The 20,471-nt window shown below is 30.3% G+C and overlaps 1 protein-coding gene across 1 annotated transcript in view; it reads left to right on the top strand.

The window, feature by feature from the left end:
- Positions 1-17,497, top strand: part of LOC108687617 (ribonuclease 3) — a 29,342-nt gene extending 11,845 nt beyond the window's left edge. Inside the window, exon 10 of the mRNA XM_018193482.1 lies at positions 17,290-17,497. Coding sequence (XP_018048971.1) covers positions 17,290-17,486 — 197 coding nt within the window. The 3' untranslated portion in view covers positions 17,487-17,497. The remainder of the gene's footprint in view (positions 1-17,289) is intronic.
- Positions 17,498-20,471: the final 2,974 nt, after the last annotated feature.

Genomic DNA, 20,471 nt, shown 5'->3' with positions numbered 1-20,471 from the left:
ATCATCTACCGCAACTTCCCCTATATTTCTTTTTTTAACTCTCTGTCAAGATTCACAATATATAAATTAAACAGGAGTGGACTCAGCCCTGTCTAACTCCTTTTCTTATCTGGAACTTCTCTTAAACCTCTCTCAAACCTCTTCTCAAACCTCTGCTTGTTCTGACCGTCTCCGTGTCCTCATATCACACACACACACACACACACACACACACACACACACACACACACACACACACACAAATCTCCTTATCAGCTGCTTCTTAATTCTATATCTCCTATAATTCCCATAATATACCTCTATCCACTCTATCGAAAGCTCCCTTCAAATCCACAAAGAGAGCATATACTTTCCTCTCTCTTCTGTCTGCTTGCTCTTTTGAATCAGTACGAATATGTTATCCATCATCGACCTTTTCTAAATCCTGTTTGCGTCTCCGAGATTATGTTTTTATTCCCTATCTCCTCTTCCAATTTAATTTTTAAAATCTCCGCGTACTATTTGTACGCTGTACACAATAATGATATCCTTTTATAGTTTTCTACCGATTCTGTGTCTCCTCTCTTATATAATGTATACAATAATACTTTGCCTCCAGTCTTCAGGTATCTCTCCTTGTCTCCAAATTTATCCCAATAGTTCTATCATGTCCTTCCATAACCTTCCGCATATTTCCACACTTCCATCGGGATTCCATCTATATTCACGGTCTTTTTGTTCTTCATCTTCTTTAATGCTCCTCTAATTTCTTCTTCTTTCAACTCTTCCACCTCCTGTCCTTCTTCTCCATTCTTTTGTCTCAATTTCCTCCTTTTCCCACATCCACTTCAGTACCGTTTAAAAGATTCATAAAATGTTGCCTCCATTTCTCTATCTCAATGTTGTTATCTTTCTATATCCTCTTATCCCTTTTTTTGTTTATAAATTTCCATATATCCGTCTCCCTTTTCAAACCTCTCAATTCTGTTTCCTCTTCTTTTCTCTTTTCTTTTTGCTTCTTTTCCTTCAACTTTTTAAATTTCCTTCTTTCTTTCATATATATATATATATTCTGTGTTGCCTATTTTCCTAGTCTTCATCTCCTATGTATTCTCTATATTTCTCTCTTCTTCCTGATACAATTTCTATCCTATCAATCCTTATGTCCTAATTCCTTATGTCCTAGAATCTTTTGGTTTTTATCTTCCTCTTGATTATCGCTCGATGTACAATTTCTTGATTTTTTGCCATTTTTCTCTATTTTCCTTTTTGGTCTGCTTCATCAGCTAAAATTTCTGCCTTTTCTTGATATTCTTTTATGATCTGTTCATTCCATACAATTATCTCTTTTATCTCTTGCTTTTTCCTCTTCCTTTGTTTTCTGCCTCTCCTCTTCTCCTTCTATGCTAAGCAACAGCGGCAAGTGATCCGAGTCCACCCTATCTCTTATCGCAAATTCCCTTACGTTTTCTTTTATACTTTCTTTTATACTTTTGCAATCACATAAACAATAATGCACTACTCTTATAACCTACATAAGTATATTTCCCGATCTCCTTTCGTCGATCCATTTAAAATGTACCATCCTTTTCTCTGTGCCCAACTCTTTGCCTCCGTTTCCTATTACTTTGTCTTTACTTCTCCTTTCTATTTCTTCTTCCCACTCTACACTACTTAGTTCACTTATTCTTATATTAAAATCCATCTATTATTATTTCCTCTTTTTCCATATTTCCTAGAATTATTTCTAACTTTTCTTCTAAATTTTTCCAGCTCCCCTATTATATACCGATATTATTATAACTTTCTTTTCCCTTATACCTATAATCAACATTGTTTCTCCTTCCTTATTTTTATATATTAGTTCGATTCCTCAGCCCAATTTTTCTTTATGCCTACTATAAATCCCCCCCATAGCCCTGCCTCTTTTCTTTTCTCTATGTGCATATACATTCCCATTTATGTGAACTAGGTAACCTCCCTTCAACTTTTTTTCACTCATTTTCTTCTGTTTCACATAGGCTAATTAAACTTACATAGTTCCTATATAATTTTAAAAATCTTTATCCTTATTACTTACACAATGTTCCAAAACATAATATTTTCTCCCCTTTTATTTGCCTTTATTTCTCTTTTTCTCTTGTACCTCCCTTAACTCTTCTTTTTCCACCTTTCCTTAAGTTCCACACTTCTTTCTTGGCTTAACATAAATTTTTTTCCTCTCCTATTTCCCTTAACTTATCTCTTTCTTTTCTCTCTATTCTCATATTTTCTATTATTATTTTCCTTTTCTTTCTTCTTTTCTTCTCTCTAGTTCTGCCCAAGTTTTCCAAACCCCTCTTGTCTTCACCTTCCTATATCCTATCTTCCCCCTTGTTTTTCTATGTTTTCACCCACTTATTTATTCTAGTGCGTCTTTCTTTCCTCAAAACTTAAATCATTTTTGAAAAAAATTTTCCTTCCCCTTAATTTATTCTTGTTTTTCATCCTCTCTCTTCATTTCTAATTTAATGATCACTATTGGTCCACTCATCCTTCAGCTGATAATCTGTACATCTATCCCTATTTTCTCCTTTATAAGTTTTTGTGCTCATTCTTTGTCTTTCTCTATATTTATCTCCTTCCCATTTAATCCCCTTAATATTGCATTTTCTTTTCTCTCGTTCTTTATCCACCAATTTCTGCACTGCTCCTATCTCTCTTTCACTTAATCTGTCCATGCTTCCTTCTGACCACTTTCCACTCGCAGTCCTATTATAGATACTCCCTTATTATACACACCCTTCTCCTCCCCTTCCTCTTCCTCTCTTGATGTATAACTGTGATCTATCCTCTTCTCCATTTCATCTAATCTATCTTTTATCTCTTTTATCCCTTTATTCCTCCCTCTCTAAATCTTTTCTCTGCCTTCTCTATTCAGCCTCCTTTATCTTTTTTTCACTTTCTATTATTTTCTCTTCTATCCTCCTAAACCTCTCCTCCCAAAATCTTTCCTTGATCTTCTGTCTTTCGATGCTTACTTTTCTTTCCTTCCTTATATTTTCCATAAAAGCTATTCTTTCCTCTCTCATTAATTTAATTTTCTTTCTAATACTGTCTTCTACCTCCTCTCTCGCTCCTCTCCTCTCTGTCCTTTCCTCTGTTTCTTCATTTAACCTAAATGTTACCTTTTTCCTACTGACAGTGCCCCTCTCCTCTGTTGTCAACTTTCTTTGCTTGCTATCCACCAACTTTCCCTTCCCGGCTCCTCCCCCCTCTTCCTGATGAGTCGCGTCTTTCGATGCCACAATCTCATCTATCTTCTCTTTATCTCATATAGAACAGTTCTATCTTTACGAAGTTCTTATCGCATTTATTTATCACTTCTGCGTATCCTACTTATCCGTATCTAATATCCTTTTTTCGTTTCTAATTATACTTCATATCTAAATCACCGCTACATTCGCACGCATGCATTCACGTCACCTAACCAAGTCCCCAGAGAGAATAGTATAAATCATATTAAAACGCAACAGTTTATGTGATATTTAATTGTTAACGATTTTTCATGCGCGTTAGTATACTCTTTTTTCAACTCGAATAGCAAGAATAGTTTAGTAAAAGTAGAATTTTACCGAAAAAAAATTATAAATCAGCATTTCTTTTCACGAAAGTCTCGAAAGACCATCAGAAAAAAAATGTGTATGTTTAAGACTCGAGACTTGTGAAGAAAATACGCAAAAAAAATCGGATAGTTACAAAAAATACTTTTTTCACTTATAAAATGAAAAATATATAATATTGATTGAAATATATAATATTGAAAAAATATTGATTGTATGGAAAAAAATTCGGTATAAAAAAATGTAGGTATTCGAAATATCTACAAAATGAGACGTGAAACATTAAAATCGATCTATTATAGTTCAATAGAAAAAAAATAAACACCCAAAAAGATTTTTTTTTCACTCGCTCTCTGTTCATTGAGATTTAAACGCAAAGCTTTGAAATTCTCGTAAAATGTAACCCTTGTAATAACGAACAAATAGTCTGAATAAGCCTGAAATGTTCATTAGTTTTTGCAAAAAGCCATTTATTTACTAAAAACCTGTTTGAAAACTTAATTTTTTTTATCTTTGACCAGTTGCACAGCAATTTGCAGGGGTGATTTTTCTTCTTCAAGAGTTGCACTATCACGTACACTTAATAACAAAACGATTTTTTACAATTAAACTATTATAAAACGATTTTAAAAAGTGAGTAGCTTTTTCCATATAAAAAAATGAAATAATTTCGTTAATATGCATCATATCAAATGTGAAGCATTCGAAATCTGACATTTTTTTACAAATTTGAAAAAAAAAGGACTACCCTCGAAAAAAAAGGACTACTCGATTATTAGAAGCCGAAATAACAATTTTTTTTCAAAAAATCACTATATATACTCTAATTTTTAAGATTAAGAGTTCTATTTGGCACCAATATATCAAGAAAGAATTGAATTTGCTGTTAAAAAAAATCTTGAATTGTAACCATAAAATTTTTAGAAAATTTTTTGTTTCTTGAATTTTTATTTTTTCAGTTTATTACTATAAAAAAATCATGTTTGAGTATGGAATGCATGTCTGATTAACAAATTTAATCACATTAGCTATTTTTCTTTAATATGGTGTAAAAAGTGTCCAATTGGACAATTAAATGTACGAAATTATCAGTACAAAATTGTTTTTGTGAATTTAATTGCAGATGCAAGTATAACATATGTAAACAAATAATTAATAAATAATTTGCCAAAATTAGCGTAGATATAACATTAACTAATATAAAGTAAAACGTAAAGATATAACACTAATTTTCACAAATAAAAAATATTAGTATTACATGAAAAATATATTTTGCAACTATTCAATAGTTATTTGACAAATTGTTCATTAATTAATTATTTACATATGTCATATTTGCATTTGCAATTAAATTCACAAAAATTATTTTGTACTAATAATTCCGTACATTTAATTATCCAATTAGACATTTTTTATAGCATATTAAATAAAGAAACATAACTAATGTGAAATTTGTTAATCAGACATGCACCAAACTTGATTTTTTAATAAACAGAAAAAATAAAAATTCAAGAAACAAAAAATTAAAAACTTCATGGTTACAATTACTTTGCGAAACATTGGTTAAGCTATTTGTTTATATCTCGTCGAGCTACCTCAGATTAAAAAAAATTATGTTTCCACATCAATTTATTGCTGAGAAAATGTAAATTTAGTAAATTTTAACGCACAAAATCAGATACGCGAATCCCCGAGCGGCCCGATCTTCTCCACTCGACTGCGCGCCAGCTTCTCTCACTTCATTCAGCGCACTACCTCGCTCTCATTCTTCAACTTTTCAATGGTTTTAAACAAACTTTTTGGTTTAAACAAAAAATTGGAGAATTTTTTAACAGCAAATTCAATTCTTCCTTGACAAATTGATGTCAGAACTCTTAATCTTAAAAATTAGAGCCACAGTGATTTTTTGAAAAAGAATTGTTATCTCGGTTTCTAATAATCGGAGGGTAATCCTTTTTTTAATTTGTAGAAAAATGTCAGATTTCGAATGCTTCACACGGCTATTTGATATGATACATATTAATAAAATTATTTCATTTTTTATACGGAAAAAACTACCCACTTTTTACTTAAAATTGTTTTATAATAGTTTAATTACAAAAAATCATTTTGTTATTAAGTGTATGTGATAGTGCAACTCTTGAAGAAGAAAAATCACCCTTGTAAATTGCTATATGACTGCTCAAAGATGAAGAAATTAAGTTTTCCGCAGACAAGTTTTTAGTGAATAAATGGTTTTTTGCAAAAATTAATGAACATTTCAAGCTTGTTCAGACTACCATAGATTTGTTCGTTATTACAAGGGTTACATTTTACGATAATTTCAAAACTTTGCTTTTTTTCAATCTCAATGAACAGAGAGCAAGTGAAAAAAAAATCTTTTTCGGTGTTTCTTATTTTTTTTCTATTTAACTAATAGATCTATTTTAATGTTTCACGTCTTATTTTATAGTTATTTCGAATATCTACATTTTTTATATCGAATTTTTTTTCCATACAATACTTAACTTTTCAGATATACATAAATTTTATTGCAACTTTACGTTGTAATATTCGATCATCAAATGCATAATAGATGAGCCAATTGTGATTCCAAATATTATATCGTATCTAATAAAAGAAGATGAAATATCATGACGCAAAAATGTTGTAGATAAGAAACAAAAATCTGATTCTCAGTGTCTCATATTTATATCATATTTGCATCATAATATTTCGTGATTTACTGATTTAATGTTGCTGCAATATTTTAAATCACAATCGCTCTATGAAGCATTGGATGATTCTAAGATAAACGTGAAGTTGCTATATGTATATTTGTCTACTGGGAACATTTTAACGAAAAAATTTAATTATAATTTGTTTTTTTATTTTCAGAATATATTTATTAAGAGAGAGAGTTATTAATTATTTTTATATGTACAAATTTTTATACTTATATAACGCAATTATAAATATTCTTGGAGTAAAACGCATGGAGTATCGATGAGATTTGAACCTAAGAGATGATAGCCTTTGGGGTGGTAGCCTACGCTAACGTTGAGTTAATCGCACGCTTGTCTGAACACTTTTTTAAATTTGGCATATATTGGATTTTATTTTGTTATTTGTACCGATCATGTATGTAATATGTATGTGTTTATATATAGAGTGTCTGATAATTCTTCTGACAACACTCGTGGGCAGATAGAGCGGACTAAACTGATTGTGAGACGAAAAGTCCTCTACCATTTTACAATTTTCGCAATAGTTAACAAGATATTATTAAATTAATTATTAAAAATTGTCGAATATTGGTTTTCAATAATTTTTTACTTTAGTGCTATTAATTTTACGAAAAAATAGCAAGAGATAAAAATTGTTTATTTTCTTCTTATAGAATTGTGAGAATTTCAGAATTTTTTAGTATTACATTTTCTCATATTGATAAAAATAGTTGCCAATAAGAAAATTCAGTACTAAAAAGTTGATAAAAAATTCTGAAAAAATTCTCAGAATTCTATGAAAAGAAAATAAACAATTTTTGTCTGCTGTATTTCTGTAAAGTTGATACTACTTGAGTAAAAAATTATTAAAAACCAATATTCATTGATTTTTAATGATTAATATCTCTCTCGTTAACTATTGTGAAAATTGTAAGATATATGATAAAGGATTTTTTCGTCTAAATTATATATATACAGTATATTTATCTTAGTATATTTATCTTACTATAGTGTCTTACTTCATGAAGTAAAATAAGGAAAAATTGACAAATCATTTATGCTTACTATGACATCATATCAGGATTACAAATCCTTTAAATAAAATTCAGTACATCAAAATTAACATTTGTTTACAAATTTTATAATATATTTATCTTATTTTATGCATAAAATAAAGAAAAATTTTAAAATTATTTAAGCTTAGCATAACATGATTGCAAATGTGTATCATTACATGATGTATTTCACTTAATTATGTATGATGTAAATATTTCATATAGTGATATCTTAAAAGGAATATTATAAATCTGAAAATATATTTTCATACATATATATGTTTGTAATTTTATAACAAAAAATTTCAATCATTCAAATAATCTAAATTTTATATTTACCTTAATATATAAATTTTTGCTTTTATAATGTCATAAATAATCATAAAATTGTTCTAAATTTTCAGTAAATTAATTTATGCATATCGTGATATAAGATCTATCCGGATATCTATCATTTTATAAGCGAAAAATGTGCTTTTTGCAACTATTCGATTTTTTTCGCATGTTTTCTTCACAAGTCTCGAGTCTCAAACATACGCATTTCTTTTCTGATGACCTTTCGAGACTTTCTTGAAAAGAAATGCTGGTTTATAATTTTTTTCCGATAAAATTCTATTTCTATTGAACTATTCTTGCTACTCGAATGAAGGAGGTAGATATATAATCGATATATGAAAAATCGTAAACAATTAAATATCATAAACTGTTGCGTTTTAACATTTATATTATTCTGGATTAATGGACACTATTACTACAATTTATTAAAACTTATATGTTATTTAGAATGTGTTAGAATTTAGAATCCTTGTCCCTTATCGAGGCCGCCGGTCGAGATTGCCGAGAAGGCATTTTGGGTTGCTTGAAACAAGTGACTAGTGTAAGAAAGAACTCCCTGTCTCGTTCACTCTCGGCGTGCCGATGGCGTGCATATATAGGCTCGTGCTTATACTTGTATGTGTGTTACAGACAGTGCACTACGATGAATGATTGAACTTGTAGGCGTGGAAAAATGTTTTGACGGCGAAATTTATGTTGCATCATTTCATTATTATTTGCTTAATTGTGAAAATGTGATTTATCTCTACTTATCAAAATCGTAATTATCGATGAAAACTAAAGTTATCTTAGAATTTTATATGTAAAAGCGTATATTTTACTCGTTTCAACAGTTATCAGACCGTGTGTTTTTACCTGAATATAGACTCACTTTACGTGCCTTTTACGACCATTTTACTGTCAAAGGAGAAAAGGGCAATTTTCATCGATTTTTACAAGTTTAAAGTGATCTCGTCATTTCGTTTCATTCAAGGTGTCTTTATTTAAAAATGGTATGCAACCTAAATTAACATGTCATTCCTCGCTTCTATCGTTACGATTCCAACATGACCGCCACGACTAGTCAGGAGTCCGGATTTATAATAGATGTTTAAGCCTTAAGTCGTAAGAAATTGACCAATTACAATCAAATTCGAGAAGAATAATCGATTATGATTCATCCATTTCTTATGGCTTAAGGCTTAGAACTCTATTGTAGATCCGGGGTTAAGGAATTTTTATTTGATTTAAGATCGTGACGAAGATATTTTTAAGAAAGTTCTTAAGAAATGTTCTTAAGGATGTTCTAAATGAACTGATTTGATATTTCTATAATATTTGATATATCTATAATATTGGATTCTCTAATAGAAACATTGAGAAATATAATTTTACGGATGTTTTATTATCTTTTGATTAAGTTGGATCCAATCCGAAGTGCATTCCCTAGTAAAAAAAATTTCGCTGGAATTATTCCGTTTAGAACATTTCAGCGAAATATGAAATTGAAAATTAATCGAAATTTTATCGAAAGTGAGTTTTTTAGCTGACATACTGAAATTGAACTGAACTTTCTTTGAACTTCTGTAAGAAATTTTCGGTTCAGAGAAAGTTCAGTTCAATTTCAGCGATTTTTCTGAAATTTTTCCTGAAATTTCTCTGAAATGCTGAAAAGTATTTCAAAACGTGGACTAATTTCAGCGAAATTTTCCCATCGGAATTGAAGGATTTTGTACAATTGTTTTGTCTGTATTTTCTTGCAGGTGATAAATATTAAGAAGACTCCATTCATCTCAAATTTTAATAAAAAAATACACTGAATCAATGCGTTTTCTCCAAAATAAATATTTGAAAGAAGTGTTCCGCGAATCGAAATATATTATTAAAGTTGACAACTATTCAGGTTAAGAAATCTGTCACAGCCACGCAATACTAAATTCATCTGCCATACAATACTAAATTCACTATTTTAAAAATAATAAAAAAATTTATATTATATTGGGTTGTCCGGAAAGTTCGACTAAAATTTAAATTTTAGTATACATTTATTAAATTAAAATTTTCTGCGTTTCAATTTTCCTTCAACATCGGCACGAACTTTCCGGACAACCCAATATAATATAAATTTTTTTATTATTTTTAAAGCAACCCAATATTTTTAAAGCAATGAAGCTTGTTATTTAAAATTGATATCTTTTTAATTTTTTTTTTTATATGTATTTTTATATGTATTTTTTATATGTATTAAAGCTTAAATCTAACATTTCTTTAAAATAGATGCTATGATGCAACTCCGTCGTTGTCCAAATTCCTATAAATTTTCAAAAAAATTACAAATGTTCATAATGTATTATTAAATTTATTAATTAAAATTACTAATATTACCTAAGGATTTATATAGTAAATCTATCGCGAATCTCGCGTTTCCAACTTTTTGTATATACTTGTTTTAATAAATAAAAATATAAAATGTCATATAACATAATCTTCTAAAATTACATTTATATAGGATTCTTCTAATATTAAATTTATAAGAACCATTCGTTTATGATTGGTTAAATCTTAATTTCAAAACATTTCCCGTACAAATTTTGGCCACAAGTTTATATTAGCAACATTTTGGCGAGCCAAGGATTTTTATTTAATTACTTTATTAAACATATCATTTTTCAATATAATCAAATAAGAGTCTGCAGCAGAGAAATATCTTGTCTACCTACAAAAACTTGTACGTGATCATATCGATATATTTAGTCAGTAAAACAGATTTTCTAACCTCAATAGACGTCAACTTTAATATTTAATATCTCGATTCGCGGGATATTTTTTCATTGTAAATATATATTTATTTTTATGCGAAAAACGCATCGATTCAGTGTATCTTTATCAAAATTTGAAGAGAACGAGGTCCTCTTAACATTTACCATCTTTGCTTAAGTCCATCTCGAACATGTATTGGCGAAGACCGTCTTATTTATTATACAAGGTGTCTTATTTATTATACAAGGTATTTTGAATTTAAATGATTTCGGGAACGTGTAGAGGATCGATAAACTAAGAAAAAAAGTTCTATAGACTTTGCTCCGTTTTTGCTTCGTTTTGGAAAAAAATCGCAAAAAAGACAAAACGTAATTTTCATCAACTTTCTCATTACTTCACGTTGTATTTATTTACTTGCTTAATGTAGATATTGTTTAGCAATGCAAGCATTGTATCTAGTACTATGGACAGCTACGTTGCAGCCAAACACTGATTTGACGATATTTGGTGCACTGCAGCCTCGATTCGATTTCTCAATTATTCTCTTGAGTTGACTGCGACGAATAAACTTCCTGCTTCAAGACCTGTGTATACATACATACACATACATATACAGAATGGGGCATTTTATCACCCCAAGCGAATATCTTAGAAACTAAGAGAGATACAAGAAAGTTTTATATGAAATTCTCAATCTTGATTGAAGGCTTCAAAGAATAAATTGTAGAAAGCCAATGCGAGTTAGCACAGGCTGTTGATGTGCAAGAATATCATACATTTCGAAATGAAATAAAATTACAGACGATTCGATTATTATTGGATCATCTTCAATGTAGTTTTTGAAAAAATTTAATTGTGTAAATTTAAATATGTATTGACCGCTTACTATGTTTCGTCAATATAATAAATATAAAACTTGTCGTATTTAACTAAATACTCAAACGAATTACATATCTGCAATATACAATAATAAAAGACATAAAATACTAATACAAAAAATATTTAAAAAACTAGGTACACTTACATTACATATTGATGATAGTCAGATAATTTAGAACGTGTATACAGTAAGACATTTCAAGAGTGTGAAGAGATCAAAACGAAATTATTATTACTAAGTGGGGAAATAACACAATAAATAAAAGGAAAACGAAAAGTCAAACGAATTATGAAAACAAAGTATGCGCATTAACTATTAACTTGGAAAAATCATTCTTCTTAAAATAAATCATAATATAAAGAATCTAACATTTCAGTATCCTCTTATAAATTTAAATTATTCTCTTATTTCTTAATATAAATAAACTTTGACAAGGGAAGTGATAATCGCAAATTGGAATGAATTACATATTGTTGGAAAGGTCTTGTCGAGTAAAGTTCAGCTGTACAATACTTCTTGCTTGAATGGCGCCTTTAGAGGGCATTATGTGCAATATAAGTTATCAGTTTGATAAAACTTGTTTCTCTATACTCGTCTGAGTCAACTCCGATGACCTTGACATTGACGTATGTTATCAAGGTCATAAACTTGAATGACCTCCAACATGTTTTAGTTATCGTTTAGTACCCGTTATTGACAAAATAAGTTTTATAAATGGAATATATGAAAGACGAAGAAGTGAAATATTATCACGACTCCAAAGTGCGCCACGGGGAGGTAATCCTACCACAGCCTCCCCGTGGCGCACTTGGGGTTGTGATAATATTTTATCAGCAAATAACGGAGAATAGAGTATCCATGAAATATCGGCAATACTTATTACATATTTTTTGCTACAGTTGATCGTCTTCCATACATTTACAGTCATGACCTTGACAACATACGTCAATGTCAAGGTCATTGGAGTTGAGGTCAGAGGAGTGTAGGAACACAAGAGTTTACCAAACTTCTATTGCACATAGCACCCTCTAGAAGCGTCATTCAAGCGAAGTATTGTACAGCTGAACTTTACTCAGCAAAACCTTTCCAACAATATATGTCAGGTGTATAAGCTTAAATCCGCAGTTTGCTCATAGGTGGCATTAGTGAGCGTACAAAGCTACCCTGGGCACACTTTTTTTTATGTGTTTGACATCTGTCAACATTAACCAATGCACATCATCGGCAATTTCTTACAACAACATACATATTTTCTTTCGTAATCATGTCTAGTTTTTTGCTAAAAAAAAGCATATGCGGAAAGCTTTGCTTTTCTGTTTCAATTTGAAAAAATCGACTGCCGAATCGCATCGAATGCTTATGGAGGCCTATGGCGACAATGCTTTATTGGAAACAACGTGCAGAGATTGGTTCGCCGGTTCAATGACGACAATTTTGACCTGAGTGACAAGAAGCGTGAAAATCGGCCCAGGAAAGTTGAGGACTGTCAATTGCAGGCTCTTTTGGACGATACTCAATCAAAAAATGCTTGCCGAGCAATTGAGTGTTCTCAAGCAGCCATTTCCATGCGGCTACGTGCCATGGAGAAGGTTCAAAAAATCGGAAAATGGGTGCCGCATGAACTGAATGATAGGATACAGATGGAGCGACGCCAAAACACATGCCAAATTCTGCCAGACAAAAAAGGAAGTCGTTCCTGCATCGGATTGTGACAGGCAATGAACAATGATCTATTTTCAGAATCCTAAACGCAAGAAATCTTGGGTTGATCCCGCTCAACCTTTTCCTTAAGACCAAATTGCTTCGGACGGAAGACTGCTGTGCGTTTGGTGAGATCAGGAGAGGATCATCTACTACGAGCTGTTAAAACTTGGTGAAACTGTTAATGCTCACCGCTACCATCAACAACTGATCAAATTGCACCGTGCTCTGCGTGAAAAAAGGCCGCATTATCGGAAAAGACATGACAAGCTGATTTTCCTCCATGACAATGCACCATCGCACACGTCAACAATGGTCTAAAACTACTTGGAGATATTCAACTGGGAAGTGCTATTCCATCCCGCTTACTCACCAGACTTGGCACCTTCTGACTCTCACCTGTTTTTGTTGATGGGCCACGCGCTCGCTGAACGGCACTTCGATTCTTATGAAGATGTCCGAAAATGGCTTGATGAGTGGTTTGCCTCGAAAGATGAGGAATTTTTTGGCGTGGTATACACAAGTTGCCCGAAAGATGGGAAAAATGTATAGTTAGCGAGGGCAAGTACTTTAAATAAATTTGTTTTTGCTTCCTAGGAAAAAAAAATGTGTTTTTCTGACAAAAACAGCGGATTTAAGCTTGTACACCTAGTTAATTCCCCTAATTAATTCTAATTTGCGATTCATTTTATGCACTTTTCTTGTTTATCGCTTGTAATTTTTTTCTTCATTTAGAATCTCGCATACCAACAAAAGAAATGTAGTAGTAGTTCTTGATAAAATTGATTATGTAAATAAAATGGAATTTTTGCTTTCAAATACTGATACTTACACTATTGTTAAACGCAATCCTTCAAATAAGGTATTATAATTAAAAGATTTAAAAGATTTGTTAAAAACTTGTAAAAATCGAGAATTAATTTCTGATCATACTTATAATTTTTTTAAACTCAACAAATCCAACATTACCTAGAGTTTATAGTTTTCCCAAAATACACAAACAGAGCAACCCGTTACGTGTTATAGTTTCTTCTATAGGTAGTCCCTTACATAATCTTGCGATCTTTTTACACAAAATTTTCGATGAAAGCTTAGAAAAACCTTATGATTACATAAAAAACAATTTTCAATTTGTAAATGATCTTATTAAAATAAAATTATCTAACTCGGTGTTGATATCGTCGAGACGTTGTCTCATTTTTTACAAACTTGTAAACCTAGTGATAAAAAGCATTGATTGACGTTCGACGGCATTCTCTTAATGGTAAAATTAATTTACCAAAGGATGAATTTTTCAAAACAATCGTTTGGTACTTAACTTCACATACTTAAGCCTAATGATAAATTCTATAAATAGCCTTTTGATGTCCCAATGGAATTCCTGCTATCCCCTATTTCAGCTGATTTAATCCTGCAACATCTCGAAATTTTTGTACTTGAAAAACCGTTCTCTTTGGAATTTTATAGATATGTCGATGACATTATACTCTCAACTCAAGAGTACAACATCGATACGATCATAAATAATTTTAGTTTTCACTCTAGATTAAAATTTATAGCAGAGCTTGGTGGTAAAGTTTAAACTTTTTTAATGTAACGTTAATAAAGAAAGATAATATTCTGTTATATGATTGGTATCATCAATTTTTTCGGCGCGATATTTAAATTATTTTTCGTGCCATTCAATGTGTCAGAAAATGAGAACGATTTTTGGTCTAATGGACAGAATTTTACATCCTATCCTATTATCACATCCTAGTTTCTGAAAAAAACTTTCGATCAGTAATAAAAATTTGATTGAATAATGAATACTCTTTCAATATAATATTTAATTATATCAAAAAAAGATTTTACGTAAAATTTAAACGCTATTAAGACTTAATAGCAAATTAGTACAAATTAGTACAAATAAAAATTCATCTGCAACTAAATCTTTAACAACCTTTTTTATTGTTTCCTATGTTCCTTATGTGTCAATATCAAAGATATTAGAAAGATTCAAAAAATTTTTCAAAAATCAAACATAAAATACAAAGAACATTCAGTTGTTTATTATTATACGTTTGTAATTTGCAAATCACTAGTGAATTTATAATTTTTCAAAAATAACAAAATGGTTAGCTTGGCTTACGTAGGATTACATAAATTGAGTTCTTTCATTAGAATTCAAAAGGACAAATTACATTTTTTGTTATATTCTAACGTAGTATATAAAATTAAATGTTTTGTAACGCTTCATACGTAGGCCAAATGGAAAGATTATTAATCAGGATATTAGAACATCGTAATCATATCAATAAACGTACTAATTAACACTCGATTTACGGAATATAAACTTGAATTTAATCATAATTTTGATTGGAATATCAAGATTTTAGATGAAGAAAAGAATTACAAGCGATTAATCTTAGAGATCTATTTATATTAAGAAACAAAAGAATAGTTTAAATTTACAAGAGGATAATGAAATGTTCTTTATATTATTATTTATTTTAAGAAGAATGATTTTTCCAAGTTAATAGTTAGTGCACATACTTTGTTTTTATAATTCATTTGACTTTTCGTTTTTCTTTTATTTATTGTATTATTCCCTCACTTAATAATAATTTTTAACACACTCTTTACGCACTCTTGAAACTTACTGTATACATGTTCTAAATTATCGTTCTGATCATTATCAATATATAATGTAAGTGTACCCAGTTTTAATATTTTTTGTATTAGTATTTTATGTCTTTTATTATTTTTCATATTATTGTATATTGCAAATATGTAATTTATTTGAGTATTTAGTTAAATACAAATTCTACAGACAAATTCTATATTTATTAACAAAATAGTAAGCGGTCAGTACATATTTAAATTTACACAATTAAATTTTTTCAAAAACTGCATTGAAGATGATCCAATATAAATAATGATCGAAACGTCTGTAATTTTATTTCATTCCGAAATGGTATTCTTGCACACCAACAATCTGTACTCGCATTGACATTCTATCTTCCTATATTTTATATGAAAGTTGTAGGTTTTCTTGAGAAAAAGAAAGTAGAAATAACAAATTTTGGATAGGAAGCACTACTAAGATCAGAGCCAGATCAACATTTTTTTTATGAAATCTCCCAATTTTTTTAATGGAATCTCCTATTTTTTATTGCGTATTCTTATAGCACCTTTCGAGAGCTTTTCAAAACACTAATAAAATATTTTTTCATGAAGTACTTTTCGAGTTATAAAACTTAAAAATTACTGTATTATGTAACGGAAATCAATCAGCTAGGTGTAGTGATGTACTAGCGATGTCAATGTACTTTCTGATACATTATACAGTAATTTATCGAATCATTATGTAATAAAACTCAAGCAAAATTTTTTTGTAATTTAATCATCGAAATGTTATTAAACTGTTAATGCGTCGAGTCTCATCTGACGAATTGGATTTGATACAAAAATGGCTTAAACCGAATTTTAAAAGTGGTACTGTATGATTTTTTGATCACTAACACGATGCAATAATTCATTTCTACAATATATGCCTTAGAAATACAGCCCGATTAATGTGAAAGAATCAAACCAAATTTCGAATTCAAAGTCGATTTTAGCAAGATTCCAAGCGTTCAAATGGTCGTTACTCCTCTCAAATTGTAGGTCTGTTCACCCAAAATCCAGTTGGAATTTTCCCGGAACCTTTTACAAGGCCTTTATTTGTTTTATTCGTAAAAATTTGTTTTATTCTTATAATGTTAAATGCAACTTTTTTCAGCAACCAAAAAAACATCACTTTTAAAATCCGGTTTAAGCCATTTTTGCATCAAATCGAAACATGTATTAAGGAAAATCGAATCTCTTTGATTTAAAAATCGTTCATACACATACGCACGCACGCACGCACTAGCGATCTCTAAATCTCTTAATATTTTTTGATAAAAATTTAGGGATTCTTTTGACATAAAATAGAAACTTTTGAGCTAAGTGACCGATTAAAAAAAATTTTTTCTTAGCAGTACATACAGAGTGAATCAGAGTCGTTGAACCAATTTTTTACCTTATAAGAAAATTATCGACTTTATACCTAATTAAATTATAACGTAGTTCAATTATTTTCTCATAGGATAAAAAAGCTAGTTCGACGACTCTGATTTATCCTGTATAATCTTGAAATTGAAACTTTATTGAAACATATGTGATTGAACAAAGAATAAACTGTTCTTTATAGTTTAGAAAATAGTCTATTTTAATTATAATGTTACAATTTTTTAAATTGTTAATAAAAATTTGAATTACTTTTGTAGATTTATTTCCGCAACTGGATCATCAAAAACGTGTAATAGCAAAAAGTATGAAGATGCAACAATGGCCGAACAAACAGAGAGTAAAAGGAAAATCTGAAAAAAGATCATATGACAGATCCGATGATTCTGATTGTAGCCAAAGTCGGAGAAGAAGTCGTAGTAGGGAACGTATTACTCTAAAAAAAAGAGAAACTTAATAATTTCTTACTATTGTTATTGATATAATAAAAATATCATTTTCGTAGAAAAAAATACACTGAACATAATATAAAAATTTTTATAATTTCACATGTATAATTTTCTAATATTTGTATTTTTTTATTCCACAATTTTTTATGACACAATAATCTCAAATTCTGTTTATCATATTGAAATTTCTTTTCAGAAAACACTCACTAGGTAAATAATAGTTAAATTAGAAAAACATTGATTTTAATGCTAATATAACCTGAACCTTCTTTAGACTTAACAATATCAAGCATAGCACATCTCTTTTTATATCTTCATATTCAATCTTTTACTCATCCGATTCTGTTTCAACTTATAACTTACAATCATATAGTACCATAGTGTTATAGTTGTTTTGTGTCGTAATATCTTATTTAATTAAGTTCCTGATAATTATAAAGCTCTTAAATTTAATTAAGAGAAATCCTATTTTGGTCAGAGCAGATTTTAAGTATTTTAAATATTTCAGTGTGAATTTATATACATATCAAATTCTGCAAACCATGCGTCGTAATCTTTTTTTAGTCTTGAGTCATAATTATGAACAAAATTAAAGTAGTAATATCACATATTAAATTGCTTGTCAATTTAATAATATTGATGCTAATAAGAATATCTTATTAATAAAATTTGATGTTAGTAAGAATCCCAATTGCGAATAATTTATTGCGAAAAATATGTAAAAATCTTAATTCTTTTGTTTTTTATAAAATATCATTAGCTTTCATATAATGACTGCATTCAGCATTCTACAATATGATTAGTTTAGATATATTATTTAGATACGTTTAGATACATTTAGATATATAGCCAGATAGACATATAGAACCAAAAGCAAGAACCAATCGAATTTTACAATAGTTGCAAAGCTGCTTTTTCTGCTGAACGCAGCTATTGATTCGATTTTTGTCACTTCGAGTGCGGTCCACTTCGCGTTACAAATGCATTCCAACAAGTGGATTGTACTTGTACTCCTTGTCTTTTCCATAATTTAGATATTAATCCTCATAATCATTCTATATTAATCCTCTGTTGTCATAACAGATGTCAAAATAACTTGTAGTCCGAATTTCACTGTATAACTTTTACGGCGTAGCTTGTAATCGAGCCTTATGCGATTATCAATCAGAAGTTAGAGATCTTCTCTAGAGGTTGAAACAATTAACTATTCCAAAATATGTTGGTATATATGTGGCAGCTGGTTAAAAAGAAAATAATATTTTTTCCTCCTTCACATGTCAGAAAAATATATTTATTGAAACGTGCGCTAACACATATTTTTATGAAAATATTATGTTTTAGGAGCACTCTAAAATTTTAACTTAAAAAAACTAAAAAATGAAGTTGATTTTGTTTACGTTACAGTTCACTTTTTTATATGTACGTTTTCAAGAATTTTTTTAACATATTATTTTTCGTAACGTTATCATTAATAAAACTATAATGTTCAAAATATATTCCATACTTTTTTGTTCGAATCAAATAATTTCAGATGACATCAATTGTCTAATTGACCTAGTGTGATAACCGTAAAATTTTACGAAAGTGTAACAACGAAAGATTAAAGAATTGTCCGTATATAAAAGAATCCCAGTAATGTACTCATTTAACAATACTATACTATAATATTTAATTTTACTATACATAAGATATGTCCATAAAATGATTAATGACATTAAATTCATATAAATTGTGATATAAAAAGAATTAAAGAAATATGCTTTGTGCTTATTGTGCATATATGCTATTGAATTCATTTATTAATTATATTATTAATTATGTAATTTAAGAGATTTCGATTTTACTTCTACTAATGTCCTATTAAATTATTCTCTTATGGAATGAAGAATATAATATAAGAATATACCAGGTGTATAAGCTTAAATCCGCTGTTTGCTATATAGATGGCATTAGTGAGCGTACAAAGCTACCCTGGGCACACAACACACTTTTTTTTATGTGTTTGATATCTGTCATTATATCAACATTAACCAGTGTGCATCATCAGCAATTTCATACAACAACATACATTTTTTCTTTTGTAATCATGTCTAGTTTTTTGCTAAAAAAAAAGCATATGCGGGAAGCTTTGCTTTTCTGTTTCAATTTGAAGAAATCGGCTGCCGAATCGCATCGAATGCTTGTGGAGACCTGGCGATAATGCTTTATCGGAAACAATGTGCAGAGATTGGTTTCGATTCAATGACGACAATTTTGATCTGAGTGACAAGAAGCGTGAAAATCGGCCCAGGAAGGTTGAAGACTGTCAATTGCAGGCTCTTTTGGACGAGGACGATACCCAATCGTAAAAAATGCTTGCCGAGCAATTGGGTGTTTCTCAAGCAGCCATTTCCATGCAGCTACGTGCCATGGAGAAGGTTCAAAAAATCGGAAAATGGGTGCCGCATGAACTGAACGATAGGCAGATGGAGCGACGCCAAAACACATGCCAAATTCTGCTTGCCAGACAAAAAAGGAAGTCGTTCCTGCATCGGATTGTGACAGGCAATGAAAAGTGGATCTATTTTCAGAATCCTAAACGCAAGAAATCTTGGGTTGATCCCGCTCAATCATCAACCTTTTCCTCAAGACCAAATCGCTTCGGACGGAAGACTGCTGTGCGTTTGGTGAGATCAGGAGGGTGTCATCTACTACGAGCTGTTAAAACCTGAAACATCATCGCATACGTCAACAATGGTCCAAAACTACTTGGAGACACTCAACTGGGAAGTGCTATTCCATCCCGCTTACTCACCAGACCTGGCACCTTCTGACTATCACCTATTTTTGTTGATGGGCCACGCGCTCGCTGAGCGGCACTTCGATTCTTACGACGTCCGAAAATGGCTTAATGAGTGGTTTGCCTCGAAAGATAAGGAATTTTTTGGCGTGGTATACACAAATTGCCCGAAAGATGGGAAAAATGTATAGTTAGCGATGGCAAGTACTTTGAA

This window comes from Atta colombica, unplaced genomic scaffold (genome assembly GCF_001594045.1).
Source record: "Atta colombica isolate Treedump-2 unplaced genomic scaffold, Acol1.0 scaffold21, whole genome shotgun sequence".
Taxonomy (NCBI): domain Eukaryota; kingdom Metazoa; phylum Arthropoda; class Insecta; order Hymenoptera; family Formicidae; genus Atta; species Atta colombica.
Note: the sequence above shows the minus strand (reverse complement) of the source record. Positions and strands in the feature narration are given on the sequence as shown.